The sequence below is a fragment of the Athene cunicularia genome (genome assembly GCF_003259725.1).
Source record: "Athene cunicularia isolate RWA chromosome Z unlocalized genomic scaffold, athCun1 chrZ_part1, whole genome shotgun sequence".
Taxonomy (NCBI): Eukaryota; Metazoa; Chordata; class Aves; order Strigiformes; family Strigidae; genus Athene; species Athene cunicularia.
The window spans coordinates 24179323-24196671 of record NW_020799142.1 but is presented as its reverse complement, the minus strand read 5'-3'; the positions used below and the strand labels follow the sequence as shown (position 1 = coordinate 24196671).

Sequence of the window (17349 nt, the reverse complement as noted above, 5' to 3'; positions counted from 1 at the left end):
GAAAACACTTCAAATGCTGTTAATGGCATGTAAGATTGAAGCTGTAAACATTAAGGACCTCACAGGTCATGAGGGAGATATGTAAGTCTAGGCTGTCAAGAAAACGGGTGAAAACAGTCAAAAAGCTTTTTAAGCCATATAAAAAAATATTCACTTGGTATTTGAAGGCTTTTGTAAAAAGGTCACTGAAACCCAGGATGTTCCAGATGTAATATATCAGGCTCAACAACCCAGCATTTTAAGAATAAGTGGTTTGTCTGTAAAGCTCCAAATAGCTCTATTTGAAGCATGGCATGTACCCACCATAGGCCTGCCTTCCTGCCTGCAGGAAGCACTGATTCATGATTCTTAATGACCTTTAAAAGCAGACCTTCTGCAACAAATGCACACGCAGATCTGCCAGTTCTGTACCACTGCCCTAGAAAGGACATGAACAGAACCGAGGCTGTAGTCTGCAGTGGTACATGTGAGTAACTGAGAGGATTGGAATCCCAATTTCCGTGACAGATGACTGCAGAAAACAGCTTATGAGTTTGGCTTTGGACTAAGCCTTAGTCTCTTAGCATTTACCATGACTTGTTTTACTGGGAGTCCTGAAGAAGTCTTTTTTTATCAACCATATTGTCTTTCATCAGAAATTTTCCTGGAAGTCTGTCTGATCCAGATTCATCTTCTATGGTATATTTATTAGATGAGATTGAAACAGTAGTTGAAATTTAGGAAACCTACTCAGAACTGCTAACAACTATGAAAATGCAATTAATATGCTGAAAAATACTACTGGCAAACAGAATTGAAAGTTGATTCTTGAGCTTCACTTTGCTAACTATTTTTTCATTAAAAAACTTAGCTAGCTTCTACTAGATAATCTACTCCTTACATGCATACACCAAGAATGAAAGTGCATGGTAATAACTACTGCCCCTGTATTCAGTAACTAGCTGTTACAAAGCAAGTTATAAGGCAGAGGCATTGATTCTGTCTACAATACACAGCAGTATGATACTGAACCTGTTGAGGTATTACTTGTGTGGTGGCAGGTATACTCACCATGGAGATCTGAGTTTGGAAGTAGTAAAGCCACATTTGTGCAGCAGAAGAGTTCTGCTTATTGGGTACAGTGGTGCCTGCAGGCTCAAACATTCAGCTCTACACTACACTACTGTACTTGGTCTGTGGTTGACACTGGAAAAGATAGTTTAGGTCTATCCCAAACAATCAGTACAGGTGTGACTTCAATAGCTTTTCTTAGTGCAGTATCTTTTCAGGAACTGGGCTAGATACACTCACAGCCATTATCACTAAAGCTTTGCAAAACCATTTATGTATAGTGGAGAACCACTGCCTTTGTGTATACATAAAAGGCACACCTGCATACAGAGGCACACCAGTCTTTTCTCTAATTAAAAGACTCATAATTCAGTGACTTCTTGCCCTCACAGAGATTTCTCATGGGTCTGCAAATTTAACTTTTGATACAAGATACTAAAAAATTTGTAGCTTCGTACCTGTGTTATAAACAGGAACCCAGTGGTAGAATTCATTCTGGTAGGGAACTGTATCAAATTCGCTGCACTGCATCTGACGGAAGGTTGGCAAGCCTTTGTGGCAAGGGCTAATATTACACATGCGATAACGTTTCCTTTCTCCAGTGCAGTAGTCTCCTCCAAATTGTGGTCTAGAAAAAGAACATTGAGACTGGGACATGAGATTATGTGTAAAAAATATTTTCAAAAGAGCAATGTCTTTCAGATTCCAATGTGATAACAAGATGAATCTGAATCCTTGACAAAATGGTAAAATGGTAAAAATACCATTCACATGTTCAGGTACCCAAATATGTCAGTATGGAACACAGAAATCTAGACAAACTCTGTATCTCAAAGAAGTGCTGGGTACATTGTCCAGCTGAACTCACAACAGATTACCTTATTAAATGAACTCCCCCAAAATACCATATTTCCAGAATGTTTGACACTTCCTCTAGAAAAGCCAAGTGATTTCTGCTGTTAGACACTCTCTCAGTGATTTCTGAAAAATGAGACGTAGGGTATTTATGAACTTAGATATGTATTAGAAAATTCTTCCTTTCGTTTTCTGTATCTATCAACTCATGTGTCTGAATCTTAAACAAAACTGATGGCTTGAACAAAACATGAAAGGTCAGTCCTGATTTCCCTCAGGAACAGACTGCTAGTTATTGTTTTTGCCTGGTATTTGAGGACATTTATTTATTCATGGCAGCAGTATTAAAGCAACATTTCTATTACTTCTGCAAAGCCTGAATGCTAAATAACAGGATTGTTTCATTTTGTGTAGAAACAAGCTCCATGAAGGGTAAGGATTAAAGAACAAGATGATGATTCTAAAAGGTGAGCCAACTGGATTTCACATATGTATGCTTAACTGGGAAGAAAAGGTGTTCAGTGTCTGTCTTGCTGTGGCACCTGCTGACAACAGTCTCATTACAAAAGAGTTTCCAATGTCATAAGTACCTCAAAGATCTTGAATAAAAGGTAAAAAAAGATTGTGTGCTCAGCTTACTCTGGGTTATCACATGGTCTCTCTGCGCTCTGAACTCCTGCCCCACATGTTCTTGTGCAATGGGACCAGGACGACCAAATGCCCCATCCACCATGGATTGCTTCAGGAGTCTTGCCTACCATAATGCACTCACCAGAGAAGCACCACTGAAGAGAGAAGAGAAAGGACAGCTTAAGATCATTATAGCAGGAAAATGTTATGGTGAATCATTTGTTATTTCAGTCCCAGAACGTTGAAAATTTAGGTAGACATGTAAATGGAGATGTCACAGGATGCCCCTCTTCTACACTGAACAATGGCAGAGTTACTCATGGTTCCTCTGCTGGAACTTCTGCAGGCAGTGCAGCTTGCAGGCAGCATAGCTCACAGTCACCTTGTTTTCTCCACATCGAGTTCCATCCGCAGCTGCATCCAGTTTGGAACGGCAGGAGCCTTTCACTGAGCACCAGAGTGTTTGGCAAAGGTTCTGGAAAAGAAAGAAAACTGCAGCAGTCTGAAGCAGAGCTGAACTCCTATGGTCAAGCTTTTCAAAAGTGTCCCACCGTTTTGTACATCTATTTACAAAGCCTTATAAGGGCTATAATTTCAGAGACAGTTGTTCAGGGTTTTCCAGAAGTTAGGACACACTAAGGGTCCAAATTAGGTACTCCTCATTACTGTACAAGATGGGACTATTTGACAATTCAAAATGATGAATACTTTCTATCAAGTGAATTATCTGAGAGAGTTCCAATATTCACCTCATGGGCTTTCAGCTACATACAAGGAGAAAATGGCTTTATGAAGTTTGGGCACTATTGTTTATAGTGAAGTTGAACAGAGTTTGTATTATTTTCATTTGATGTGTACTAATGAATACAATGTTCAATTTTGCATTGCTGTCTGTCTGAAAACATACAGTGAAATCAAAGAAGGTCAGGGAAGCCAGCCAGGTAAGCAAAAACACCATCATGTCTCTAAGCACAACAGACAGGTTAATATTCATGGAGGTGCCGAAACAGGATGAGATCATAAAACAGGCCTCTTAAAACATCAGCCAGGCAGACAACAAGGGAATGATTTAAAAGCAGCCCAGACTAGCTGGCAGAGAAAAAGTCCTAGTGCACTGGGTAGAGTAAGGGCTCTGCTTAGTGAATGCTTGCATAGTAAGTTACTCAGAAACTGGTGCCAGCATAATGCAGGATATTGCCAGTAAAGCACACCTTTTCACAGCTGCTGCTCCATGTGTAGTGGTCAACTCCACAGAAGGGACACAAACTCTTGAGAATCAACAAAGCTAGCAGGGCAAGAAACTTTACAGCTACCTTGTAACAAGTCTTCTTCACTCCATCAGAACTATTCTCTAAATAGTGAGGACAAACATCAAGGGCTATTCCCAAACCTCAGTTCACATGCACACCAGCTTCTCCTTTTGTTGACATACTGTCCTGGTTCAACTGGGATAGAGTTAAGTTTCCCCAGCAGGGAGAAGGGATCTCCAGCCGGGTTATTCAATACCATACTGATGTCAGGTCCAGCACTGAAGCGTGGGAACCCTTTTCTTGGGCTTTTGTCCGGGGAAGCACACGTGGTGGGCTGGCTGTGTCCCTTGTGTTATTTCTCTGTATATCTTTTGTCTTCTTTACTGTTATTACTGTTTATTGTTGTGGTTCAGACTGTTATTTATTACATTGTTGTATTAAATCTTTCCTTATTTCAAGCCCGGGGTTTGTGCCTCACTTCTAGTCCTGCCTGGTCCGAGGGTGGGGGAGGGACAACGGCAGCGTGGTCTCGACCCGGCAGGGCTTAAACCACCACACACTCAAAAGACCTGCATGCTTGGGAATTCCTGTATGAGCAGGGCTTTGTGTGGAAGACCACTTCCAAACTGGAGAAACGAGCGGTGTCAGAAAGACTGCACTCCCAACTGGAACAGTAGAAGAAAAAACCCAGGGGCTCTGGACCTGGGTCTTGGCTGAGGGTGTTTGAACCGCAGAGTTTGGCACTGGGAGAGGGAGCAGAGCTGGCAGCACCCACCTATAAAGCAGGGACAGCTGTGAATGTCATCAGAGAAAGGACCTGGTAAGAACAATCCCACTAGGATTCTCAGAGCAAGCAACATGCCATGTTTGGAAGCCAACACAGAAATGGGGTACTTGCAAAACTCCAGCCCCAAAGAGCTAGCAGCAACATTTGGCCAAGTGTAAAACATAAAACTTGGCTGCTAGTTTCTGACCTGCTTCTATTTAAAAAGCTAAGCTTGGGCACAATGTGTTTTGAGAGAGTTGCCTTTTATTTACTTCCTGCATTGAGTGTTCACCTTGGTTTTTATCTAGAACACTGTAAGGAAAGCTGATAGTACAGAACATCTCAAAGCACTCCAAATCTCCAGTTGGAATACAATATCTGGGGCATTGCCCCTTGACTCATTTAGCTGCTTCTGGGTAAAGTATACAGTCATAGGTTGTTTTGCAGTACCATGTTCATAGTTCGAGAGTAGCATTACTTATCAATGCTTTGTGAAGCCACCGTTGTCAGGTTCTTAAGACAGAGCTACCCATATGTTCTGGTTGATAAATTTTCTTTCATTATTAAATTAATTCTCATATTTTAACTCTTGTATATAGAATATGTTTTGTGCTTTTTAGTGTATAAAGTACTCTCCTGCACTGTGCTTCAAACAGGGAAAGGCACAGAAATTGAACCCGACTTTCCACTGACAGTTACATTTTTATAAGGTGCATTCATAGATTTCAAAGTCAAGAGTTTAAAAAGGCAATTCTTTAGCTTTGTGAGAATCTTTCCATATTGATCTCCATGTACCAGGGCTTTTTTCCATCTTTAAGAATACTGGAATAAAAACAGTACAAGAAAAAGCACTGTTTACTGTATGGTTTTGGAGATAACAGCCAGAAATTCATGACTCTCCCATGGACACACTGCAAGGCAAGTGATGTTTATCATCAGCAATACAGTATACACTTTCCACCCAGTCTATGAAATCAGGGTCTGTGCCTCAAAGTGAAGTAAAAAAAACCCAGTTTCACTGAAGTCAATGGAAGTTTTGGAGATAAAGAGAGGGCAACAAGATAAGGATTTTGAGCTCCAATGGCCTGTCCCATAGGAAGCTATGGATCTACCTACCACTTGGAAAATTCCTCCCTCTAATTTGTATTTTGATTTTCTTTTCCATATTAGAGGGACAATATTTATGTAGGTCACAAGATGCTTAGAGGACTTACTACCTAAATGGTTTGTGGGAACCACTATCTGAACTCTAAACCTCAGTCTTTGCTAAGTGTAATCACTGACCCTTGGCATCTTCAGCTAAATGCAGATTCTTCTCTCAGAAAGAATCTGTGGATTGAATTCAGTCAGAGATTAAAAGTTACAGAACAAATGTAGCCTACTCAGTGAGACACTGCTAAGGAAATAGTGGAAAGTCAAAGAACAGTCAGACTTCTTATACAAAATGTCTATACCCATCATTCAGCATGCCAGGCAGACTGTACTATTCACAATTGCTTTCTTTGCCAGTACAGCTACCTGCAAAACATAGGCCTTGCAGTAAAATGCAAAATGAAATTACACCAATTAATTTTCTGATGTCTGTCTAGCTGTAAAATTAGTTAATCAGGAGATGTCGAAAGTAAAGGCCTACTGGATTCAAATCTCAGGACAGACAGAAAGAACCAATACTGCAAAATTACACTTTAATTTTCTATCTGTACCAACAGACAAATTACAGTAACTGAGGAAACTGAAACAGCAGGTAATGAATGCAATCTTTCAATACCTGCTTCAGATTCAGTAGTTGCAGTTCAACATTGGTAATCATGTTATCTATTAAGGCTGAGAAGATTCATCAGAAATAATCTCCCTAACTGAAGGGTAGATGAAGATACACATAATTATCTGAATGGAATAAACAGTCAACATCAGCAGTCCCCAATCCACAGCTTGCACAACACCTTGCCTAAAAAACACTCCAGCACTGCTGATAGCCATAATGCCTCTTTTGCCAGAGTCCTGTTTAACAGGGGGAACAAGCTGGATGCTGTCTGCAAAGTTTTCTGCATATTGCTGCCCAAAACACATCAAAAATTAGTGATCACTTTTCTAGACTAGCACTTGAAACCACTGTTTCTGAATTGTTCTACACAGAAAAACGCTGCATGGAGCCAAATACCTCCGAACATGCAAGGTACAGTTAAAACACCATACCACTGCACCTTAGCTAATATAAGCTATTACACTCCCATGGCTTCTAGCTTTTGTGGTGAGCTGTGCTGCTGTGACTATACTGCTCCCTTGCATCTCCACAAAACAAATATTTTGCTGTGCTGCAAAACAAACAGCAGGGTACTTTATAAATTATGTATTTCCACAACAAAATCTCAAGTTTGATGGGAAAAGCAACTGACATCATCTACCTGGACTTGTGCAAAGCATCTGACACTGTCCCACACAACATCTTTTCTCTAAATTTGAGATACATGGATTTGACAGATGGACCACTCAGTGGATAAAGAACTGGCTGAAAGAGTGGTGGTCAATGGCTCAATGTCCAAGTGGAGAGCAGTGACAAGTGTCATTCCTCAGGGGTCACTGCTAGAACTGGTACTGTTTCACATCTTTCTTGGAAACAAGGACAGTGGGATTGAGTGCACCCTCAGCAAATTTGCCAACAACACCAAGCTGTGTGGTGCAGTCAACACACTGGAGGGAAGGGATGTGCCATCAAGAGGGATCTGGACAGGCTGGAGAGGTGGGCCCGTGCAAACCTCATGAAGTTCAGCAAGTCTAAGTGCAACGTCCTGCACATGGGTCAGGTCAATCCCCAGAATCAATACAGGCTGCAGGATGAAGAAATTGAGAGCAACTCTGCAGAAAAGGACTTGGAGGAGTATTGGTGGATGGAAAACTGACTGAGCCAGCCATGTCTGCTCACAGCCCAGAAAGCCAGCCATATCCTGGGCTGTATCAAGAGAAGTGGGGCCAGAAGATCAAAGGAGGGGATTCTCCCCCTCTGCTCTGCTCTCGTGAGACCCCACCTGCAGTGCTGTGTCCAGCTCTGGTGCTCCCAGCATAAGACAGACATAGATTTGCTCAAGCAGGTCTAGTGGAGGCCATGAAGATGATCAGGGGGCTGGAGCACCTCCACTGTGAGGACAGGCTGAGAGTTGGGGTTGTTCAGCCTGGAGAAGAGAAGGCTCCAGGGAGACGTTGTTGTGGCCTACAGAGGGAGGGACTCATTCATAAGGGAGTGTAGTGATAGGATGAGGGGTAAGGGTTTCAAACTGAAAGAGGGTAGCTTTAGATTAGATATTAGGAAGAAATTCTTTACTGCGAGGGTGGTTGAGACACTGGCACAGGTTTCCCAGAGAAGCTGTGGCTGCCCCCTCCCTGGCAGTGTTCAAGGCCAGGCTGGACGGGGCTTTGAGCAACCTGGGCTAGGGGAAGGTGTCCCTGCCCATGGCAGGGGGGTTGAAACTGGATGATCTCTGAGGTCCCTTCTAACACAAACCATTCTAGGACTCTTTGATTCTATAAAAATAGATTTATCAAGGTACATGGACTGAAATATCATTTTATTAATTAATTAGACCATCAATAGCATGAAAAATGAAGATATATAGGAGGAGAGCACGACACTGATTTCTTCAGAGAACTGTTCCTGGAACTGAAGATGGGTTCCCAGAATTATGCAGTCATTTGAATGCTATAACCTTTAAACATCTTGATTTTTAAAATGGGCTTTAAGCTGTGTTGATAATTTACCTAAGATCAGTATTATAATTTTAAAACCAAAACGACTTCACTGCTGAAGGACAGGCATTTAATAACAGATATCGGGCCAGACCAGTAAAGGTCTTGAAAAATACAAGGCAAACAGCGCAACAACTGCAGAATGGTATTAAAACAGAATTAGGCAGTGTCTGCACTGCACATCTAGTTTATGAGTCTCTGAACACGCTGCATTTGTAGCCAGCAACTGAGGTTCCACACTGCTCAAGAATTCTTATTAGGAGAATTAAAAAAAACCCATACAGCACTTACATCCACATCTTCACAGAAAGTGGCATTGGAACCATACTGAAGCTGACACTGGTGATGCACATCATAAATCACTCCAGGAGCAATGATTGGGGATTTCAGAACTTCTTTTTGGGGGATATCATCCAAACAGAATCCCCATCCGCGGCTAAAAGACAAAAACTGCATATTAACCCCACACACACAACCACACTTTTTTGACAGATACACAGATTTTTTTACTTCTATACAGATACCCTTTGCAAATAGTAATTCCAGATTCCAGCTAAGATGTGCTGAACTGCTAACAAATAGCACACCATCTAATTAGGGAGGGTTACACAAGCAAAATACAGCTTTTCAAAGTGGAAATGAGGTCGTTATTGTTTGCAGAGTTGCTTTAGAGCACACCACAGCCTCTGCTTAAAGTTATACCCTGTTGTTGCTCTTAAAACGAACATAACAAATTTGAACAAGTCATTGAAGTCAAGCACAAGTCATTGTGGCCAAAGGAAAGGTTTATGATGTTCCATCAGAGTCCTTGATGGAAAGGCTTCTTTCTTCCTGGTAACTGCAAAAAGCTGAAGGTTGCACCAGACCTGAGCTGATATGACAAGACTTGAGTTCATTGCCAGAAAGCAAGAATATAGCGGAGCTTTTCCCAAATACTAACGAGCCATAAGCTTGGGGTATGCCCTCTGTGGGAATTAACTCAAGCACACTACAAAAACCTACATCCAGTAATGTAGCAATACAGGATTTACTTTAAACTCCACATAAACATCTCACACACATTTGTACTAATTTCAGAGAAAAGCTACAATCTGATTACTCACTCTAGGAAACGTGTGATGTATTCCTTGCTGCACTGCGACCATGTGAGTGGAGTAGGATCATATTGCAACTGTCGAGACATAATATATGGGCGCTTTCCAACAGGCTCACAGTCATTCTCTTTTCCATCATGCTGGATACCAAAACTGGAGATAAAAACCATGTAATAATTCCAGCTGATTGGTTTGTACCACAACACCTATCTATGGTTCCACACCATGCTAAAAGACATTAAGGCTGCTTCTTACCCTGGCGGGCTACAGATACCTTTTGCTAAAAAAAGCATATAGCAGATCTGACCCATAGTTTACAAAAAAAAAAAAAAAATCTACCCTGCAACAGTCTTTCAAACATTTCTGTTATGTACAGAAATACTGTCCAGCACAAAATAAAGAACAAACTGCCAGAGACTATAGTCAGGGGTCAAAACTATTGCACAATTGGGCCAGGAATCACAGTTTAAACCTCACTTATGTTAAAGCTGCTAAAGCTAAGAGCCTCCTAGCTCTCAGATCCCAGTTATTTCAAACTTGTACCACTTTAACTAAGATCAGGCTTTGTTACAGTCTGTCATACTGTCTTATAATCACATCTCTACTGCTTGTTTCTTTTCAAATCTCTTTTGAGACAGACACTGTTTTCTAAATTACTGAATGTTCAGTGAATTAGTATCCAGGCTCCAGTCCTTCCTGTTCAGCTTTCTCAAACAGACTTCCATGGCAGGTCTTCCCAACACGGTTCACTGAAGCTTCTCTGACTTATTAAGGGATTTTTATATTCAACTTGTAAAAGTCATAAACATTAAAAACTTTGGGTGGGATTCAGGTGATTAAACATACATGCATCCACATCCTCTCATAGTGAAGGAGATTATCTGAAATAATAATATACAAAGATATTGATATATGAAGATGTTGACACCTACACTGTTAACATCTGAAGGTGTGTAAGCCCTTGTATGAAAAAGCAGTGAAAACTGACTCAGGTCATGATTCAGTCATAAATCAGAGAAAATGAGTTCACACCACTTAATACTTTGTTTCTGGAAAAGGTAACTGTACCAGGACTCAAATGTTCCAAAAGCAGGGCATGATTCAGCCTGAATCAACTTCAGTAATGGGTCTGAGCTGTAAAAGCAAGTGTGTTCCCTTATTGACAGGCTCATTTCCATGAACAAGGTCTGTTGACACAGGAGATGGGAAACATTTAGAGGGACAGTATGGGGAAGAGTTGACTTTTGGCATCCATCTAAGGAATGGGTGCATGGCTTTCTTCTCATGTTTTGTTAACCTGGTCTTACAGACTTTTATTTTCCATATTTGAACTTTTTAACATACATACTCTAAGATGGTTTGAGAGAAGGATGGTTTCATGTTAACGACAAACCATGCAGTATTCAATTTTCTTTGTGGAGACAATTCTTACGGGCAAGGCCCTGCACCACTCCTGCAAAGGCAGGTATAGCAGTACTCTGTCTCACAGCATCCAAGGGACAGTAAGTTACCAGTCTCCCAGGCTAGACCAGGAGCAGGTCACACAGCTCTACGAGGAAGAAGTGTCTTCTAATAACTAGTGTTAATGAAAAAAAATACCTGTCAGCAAGAGCTTGTGAGAACCAAGTAACTAAACCCAAAGCATCAGATCCAACTGTAATGATTTCAGCATTATTTACTTATACTATTACCTTTCTGGCAATTGAAGGGTTGAATAAAGGCCAATTAATGGGTGATAGTATCAATATTTGAGCAGTCTTTGTATCAGATTATCATTATTATTATTATCATTATTATAATTGTTATTATTATTATTACTACTATTATTATTTATTATTATTGTTATTGTTATTATTATTATTGCCCATCAGGAAATACAGACTTCATCCTGACTGGTGGTTGGGTGCATAGTGAAAGTAATGTGATTGTAGACACAGCAGTGAACATCACCTAGCCAAGCAATATGGCCCAGATGGAAAGTGCAGGCATTATAGCCAAACTGGAGTATCCATGAGATAGGCCTCTACCCTGGGGAAAACAGGTCAGTGTCAAAACAGATTTAAAAGATCAGAATTTTTTCAGGTGAGTTTAACAAATCAACTAATCAGCCAAAACACCTATGGAAATTGGAAATACTGAATATCTAGTTTCAAGCAAAAATACCCAATCACAAAAAAGGTTTAGCTGTGTCCAAAACTAAATGCCCAGGAACTTTAGTTGATTTACCTAAGTGTATCCACAATAGCAACATTAATATATAGAAGATACTAGTTATTAAGAAATGCCCAAAAGTGACTTTATTTGTTCATCAGAAAGGAGAACAAAGATTTGATATTTCTATGAAGTTTAACTGCTTGAATTAAAAATGGTTTCTAGATAATCTGCAATATTGAAATACAATGATATAATTAAACAGGTATGTTTTATGTAAATGATTTGAAGATTATCTAAAGTGATAGCAATTCCATAGTAATTCAGTACGTTTGGAAAAATTAGCACAATTAAGTGATGCTTCTTTGTAGCTTAATTATTTCATACTGATATAATGCCCTATCAGACTTTGTTAAAAGGGGCAGACTGAATTATTATAAACAAAAGTCAAAGTCTTAAGAATCTCTTTCTTATTCCTTTGCTTAGAAAAAACAAACACTGTTCTGATTTTAGCAATAGAGACATTAACTCACTGCTTGTTTTGTTCCTGTCTGGCAATCTGAGTATTAATATACAAATAATAAATTAAACTCAGTTAGGTCCCCATTCACTCTCAACTATACCTGTGTCCAAGTTCATGAGCAATAGTAAAAGCCAATGGAAGGCCAGAATCTTCGTTGATGTTACAGCTTCTGTGAGGTTGACACATGCCTGACAGATGAGACAAACCTAAGGTTTCACAAGGACGATTCATGCCAGCACAAATGTCCTTTCTAGAACCAGAAGAGAGACATACCATTAAAGGAGTTTAAAATCAACTGTAGAGTCTCTCTTACATTGGGTCATAAGTCTCCATCCTATAATGTATCAGCACTAATTTGCATTTTAGGTAAAGCATAGTATTAACACGTTTACAAACGTATATGAAACAACTGTAGTGCCTAAATACGTATGTTTATTGTCAACCTGTGTAAGAAGTTGTTTTAAAATCTCCATCTCTGATAGTGTTTTGAGGTAAGGTTTATTAAAGTCATAACTCAGCTTCATTCAAGTGAACTGTTTGAAGCCTGTTTATTTGGAGAAGTAAACCACACATCATTTTTAGACTTCTTTTTCTCATTCTTAAGATTTGTTGACTCCCTTCTTTATGGTACCACTTGAGGGGTTTTTTGGTGTTGGGGTTTTTCTTTGCCTAATAGACTTTAACTTAGGACCTTTTTTTTGCAGAGCCAATGTTTTCTCTCGCTTGTGTGCAAACTGGATCCTTTTTTAGGGACCTGTACAAGTTCTGTTTCATGCCCTGCCACAAACTCCCTATGTAACCTCAGACATCACCTTTAAGTTTTCTGTGCCTCCCCTGCTCACACATAAAAATATTTGTGTGTCCTTAAATACGGAGATAATATTTAAAATCATACACTTTAAAGTTTAAAAATAAATGGTCCTGTGCAAAATACTCCTCCATTCTGAGCTGCACCTGTGTATTACTTAGGATTTGTTGTTAGGGAGTTTTTCATCTACATGCTATGTTGTTTTGGTATATTGCCTCGAAGAATAGAGAAGTGACAAAATGAGATGGAACAAGTGTGGGAAATTATCTGAGCTCTGCAAATTGCTAATCTCTTGGGACACACAGATCTCAATTTCCTGACTAAGATGCAACTATAATAAACCACCCACATGCATACATGAAGTGTTATATGTACTTTGAAAACAAATTAAAAACAATTCCTTTCAAAGGTACAGTAGGTCTAACTTTAATCACGTTTTTATAACACAGCTCATATTCTCTGCCTGTATGAGTGTCACACACATTCACACTAGGTTATTTCTGCATTAACACTGTTTCAGAAACAGCATGTCTTCATCAGGCCATTTTACTGGGTTATACGTAGGATGAACTAAATGATAGCATAAGCCTATAAAAAAATACCATCACCAAAAAACCCAGAACTGACCAGCCACCAAACTGCTGTCATACCTGGTTAGAAGGACGGCCACGTCGTGGTGTGTAGGGTTGACGTCACTCTTGGGATTGACACTCTTCTGCCATTTGCAGAAGCTGGCAAGTGTCTTATCAGCATGGTGAACTATCTTCAAGCCTTGCTAATGAAAAATGAAGGAAAATATTATTGTAAAGACCACACTGCACTGCAATAATATGTCAGAGATGCTAGCTGTGAAGCTGGGTAATCTCTGAAAGGTAATTGTTTATGCCTCTGCCTACACTTTGGGCCATCATTAGGAGCAATGACATCTATTTAACTCACATTGAGTATTAAGTTAAAATGTTGACATTTTTGTAATTGGTACTGCTAAAGGAAAAATTAAATGCAGAAATTCACATATTTTCTGGTAAGTGAGCTTTGTAAGATCCAACTCTGAAACTTTCAAACGAGCACTTTGTATTCTCCTGAAAGCAAGTCTTCCTCTATAGGGAAGCTAAAGACTAATTAGTGGGGGACTTCATACTCAAGTTTGCCACTCAATATTATGTGAACAGTGTCATGCTCAGGGAATAATTATGCTTCTAAGGGGGTACTGCTTTCACAGTATTTTTCAATTCCAAAGAAAAACAAGATAGTCATAGATGTTTCCTCCTCGTTATTACATAGCATACCTGCAAGTTACTGAAATTTCTTCTGAAATTCAAAGTATGCAAAATAAATTCATTCAAAAATGTATTTTCTCATTTCTGATCTTGGACATTCACTGTATGGTCTCAGTTTATTCAACTTAACTAATGCTTTTTACAAAGTATCTAAATAACATTGTTACCAGGTAGTAATTTCTGGGTAACTTAAAATCAAATTTTGAAAGATATCCAACACTGCTGCTTCCAGCACTGCCACGCTCAACTGAACATGTATCTATGTATCCAACGAAACAGCCACAGAAATTTAGCATGTAATCTTAATTGAAGGTCACCCTGGGCTTTAGGTCCTAATTGTCCTGTTAAAATGAAAACTACAGGTTTTGGCCAGCATATTCTTACACTGACAACTATAAGGAGAGAGTCTATCCTAATAACTATTTCAGAAGACACAGCCAGGCCCCATGGCTTGGTTCACTGCCTTCTATAGCACTGGGACCATCTGGTCCATAAGCCACTAAGAAAAATCCCTTAATGCGTTCCTGTAGTCAGAGCAAGCTATGTCATGCACAGTGTTTTTAAAATAACTATAAAATGGTGACAATCATCACATAGTTAAACATGTAGCAACACAGTTGTAAATGAGAGACATTGGAAGCTACCAATATATAGCTTTAGTTTACTGTAATCGGTATCTAATTAGTCCTAATTTTTTTGTTTTGAAAGAGATCTAAAATCAAAAAGGTGTATTTGAGCTGCACAATAAGAGATTTACTTCTACAGAGACCTGCAAATACTGTAGCATTTTACTTTATGGCACATTCCAGGTAATGCTAGCTAACTAGATTCTGTGTGATGATGCACACATTAGTATTTCCCATCTAGTCCTGCTTAGTATCCCATGTTGTTTTGACAATGAGGGAACTCCATTGCCACACTCCTAATGATTTCCTTGGTGATTTTATGCAGAAATACCTTAAATTATGTACTGGGTTTGTCTGGAGGGGGGTTTTGTAGAAGGGGATGGGGCTACAGCGGTGGTCCCTGTGAAAAGTTTCTCAGAGTTCCCCCAGCTCCAAGTTGGACCCATCTCTGGCCAAGGCTGAGCCAATTAGCAGTCGTGGCTGTGTCTTAAGAACAACCTGAGGGGTGGCTGGGACTTATGAGGAGGAGTGACGAGAAGGACAACTATGTGAAAACTGAGGTAAGTGGAAGGAGGGAGGGGGAGGAAGTGGGGAGAGGTGCCCCAGAGCAGAGAGCACCCTTGCATCCCGTGGTGAGATGTCAGGGCCACCCCCCTGCCACTCATGGAGGTCACCAGTGGAGCTGTTTTGCCTGCAGCTTGTGGAGGACCCCACACTAGAACAGGCAGCTGGCCCCAAAGAACGCCAGGACCCTATGGGAAAAGGAAGCCTCCACTGTTGTAGTTCGGTGCTGGGAGGACTGTTACACATGGGGGTACCCATGCTGCAGCATCTCGTTGCAGCTCAAGGGAAGAACTCACGGTGGTAAAAGTTTGTGGAGGACTGTCTCCCATAAGAGGCAAACCATGTGGAGCAGGGGGAAACATGCAGAAAAGTGCTTCCCCCTGCCTTGGAAGAAGTGGCAGACTGACTGCATGCCCCATCCCTGCCCCTGCACTGCTGGTGGAAGAGGTAGAGATATCAGGAACAAAACTGAGCTGGGGGAAAAAGGGAAGGGTGGGGGGAAGTGTTTTTAAGATGGGGTAATGCTTCTCACTGTCCCACTGTCAAGTGGTGTTTTTGTCAGTGTTTTGATTGAATTAAAGTGATGTCCTTTTTCTTCCCCCTTCTTGTCCTTTGCCTGTGACCATAATAGGTGAGCTACTTCTCCCTGTCCTTATCTTGATTCCTGAGCCTTTTGATTCATTTTTTCCTTCCCAATGCTGGGAGGGAAGGGGTCAGTGAATAGCTGTGTGGTGCTTAGTTGCTCTCTGGCCTCAAACCACCACAGTCATCAGCTATCTACTCTGCTATCCAGGGCAGCATTTATTCTAAAACCAGACATGCCAAAGACTAATAGAAGAATAAAATGAACAGATTATTTTAAGCAAAGAAATCCTCCTCTCCATAAATATGCCTCAATGCATTGAACTCCCAAGTTTTTCAACTGACATTTTGAGAAAAATAAAAACCTTACCTCCTCCTCCTCAAAGAGGATAAGCCGGACCAGCACAATGTGAATTGCATTGCCAATGCTTGGATCATGAAACAATCCTGTGACCTGTGCCAGAACCAGGAGGTATGAGATTAACTGATTCTTCAATAACAGAACAGGACTTTAGAGAGAAAACATGACATTTACTTCAAGCACACTGTTCGTACTGGGGTGTGGGTGTTGTTTTATTTTTTAAATCCTCAACTCAGTTCACTGAAAGTTTATTGAAAGGCAACAAGTGTTAGAACTACTGCAAAGGGCACCTCTGCCAAATGAATTAAGATACAGGACTTGGCAAAAGTACTAAACTAAAGAGCAAAAGCACACACAAGGTTATTTTATGTCCATTTCCATTTCAAGAACTTCAATGTTCTTAAAAAGCACTAGCAGAAATGAACACAATATCTCAAGTCATGTAACACTGATGGAGAGGTCCACTCAGTGTGCAAAAAACCCAGTGTGTCAAATCATCCTCTGTTGATTTGATAAGAAATATCTTCTGCCACAACAAAGGAAAAATTAGTATTAGGAAAATGGAAATCAGTTAAATGATGGATACTCTTGTGTTTTCACAGCACAGAAGAGGACAATAAGAACAAAAGCAAAGGCAGTGAATCCATTTTAAAAAAAATTCCCCATAAGACAAGAGCAAGAACTGAACTCAGCAAAAATTTGACCCAAATAAAATGTCAGAACATCATCACAATGCTCAATTAGGCAGAAGAAGAGATAATAGGATCAGAAGATAGTCATAACCTATCTATATGTGAGCTATGCCATATATGACAAGAAATACGAATGGACAGAAAGGATTGAATTTAGCTCAAAACTCTTTTGGAGAAGACTGTTAAAGGAGAAATTACTGACATGAAATTAAAATTGTGTTTACAAAGGTCTGACTTTGATATGGGTCTTTTCCAAGGTACTAAACTGAAAACTGATCACGGTGAGTAACCCTAACCATCTCAGGTACAGACCGCAGAGAAAATGTCAAGACTTGTTTGTTCCTGAATCTGATTATGACAGGGTTTTATTCCACAT

General features: G+C 40.1%; 1 protein-coding gene across 1 annotated transcript in view; it reads right to left on the bottom strand.

Moving 5' to 3' along the window:
* The window catches only part of ADAMTS12 (ADAM metallopeptidase with thrombospondin type 1 motif 12), a 170344-nt gene that overhangs the window by 62568 nt on the left and 90427 nt on the right, over positions 1–17349 (bottom strand). Inside the window, exons 5-12 of the mRNA XM_026865819.1 lie at positions 16291–16374; positions 13519–13643; positions 12161–12310; positions 9396–9539; positions 8584–8728; positions 2918–3010; positions 2545–2690; positions 1509–1678 (exon numbers count right to left, since the gene is read on the bottom strand). Coding sequence (XP_026721620.1) covers positions 1509–1678; positions 2545–2690; positions 2918–3010; positions 8584–8728; positions 9396–9539; positions 12161–12310; positions 13519–13643; positions 16291–16374 — 1057 coding nt within the window. The remainder of the gene's footprint in view (positions 1–1508; positions 1679–2544; positions 2691–2917; positions 3011–8583; positions 8729–9395; positions 9540–12160; positions 12311–13518; positions 13644–16290; positions 16375–17349) is intronic.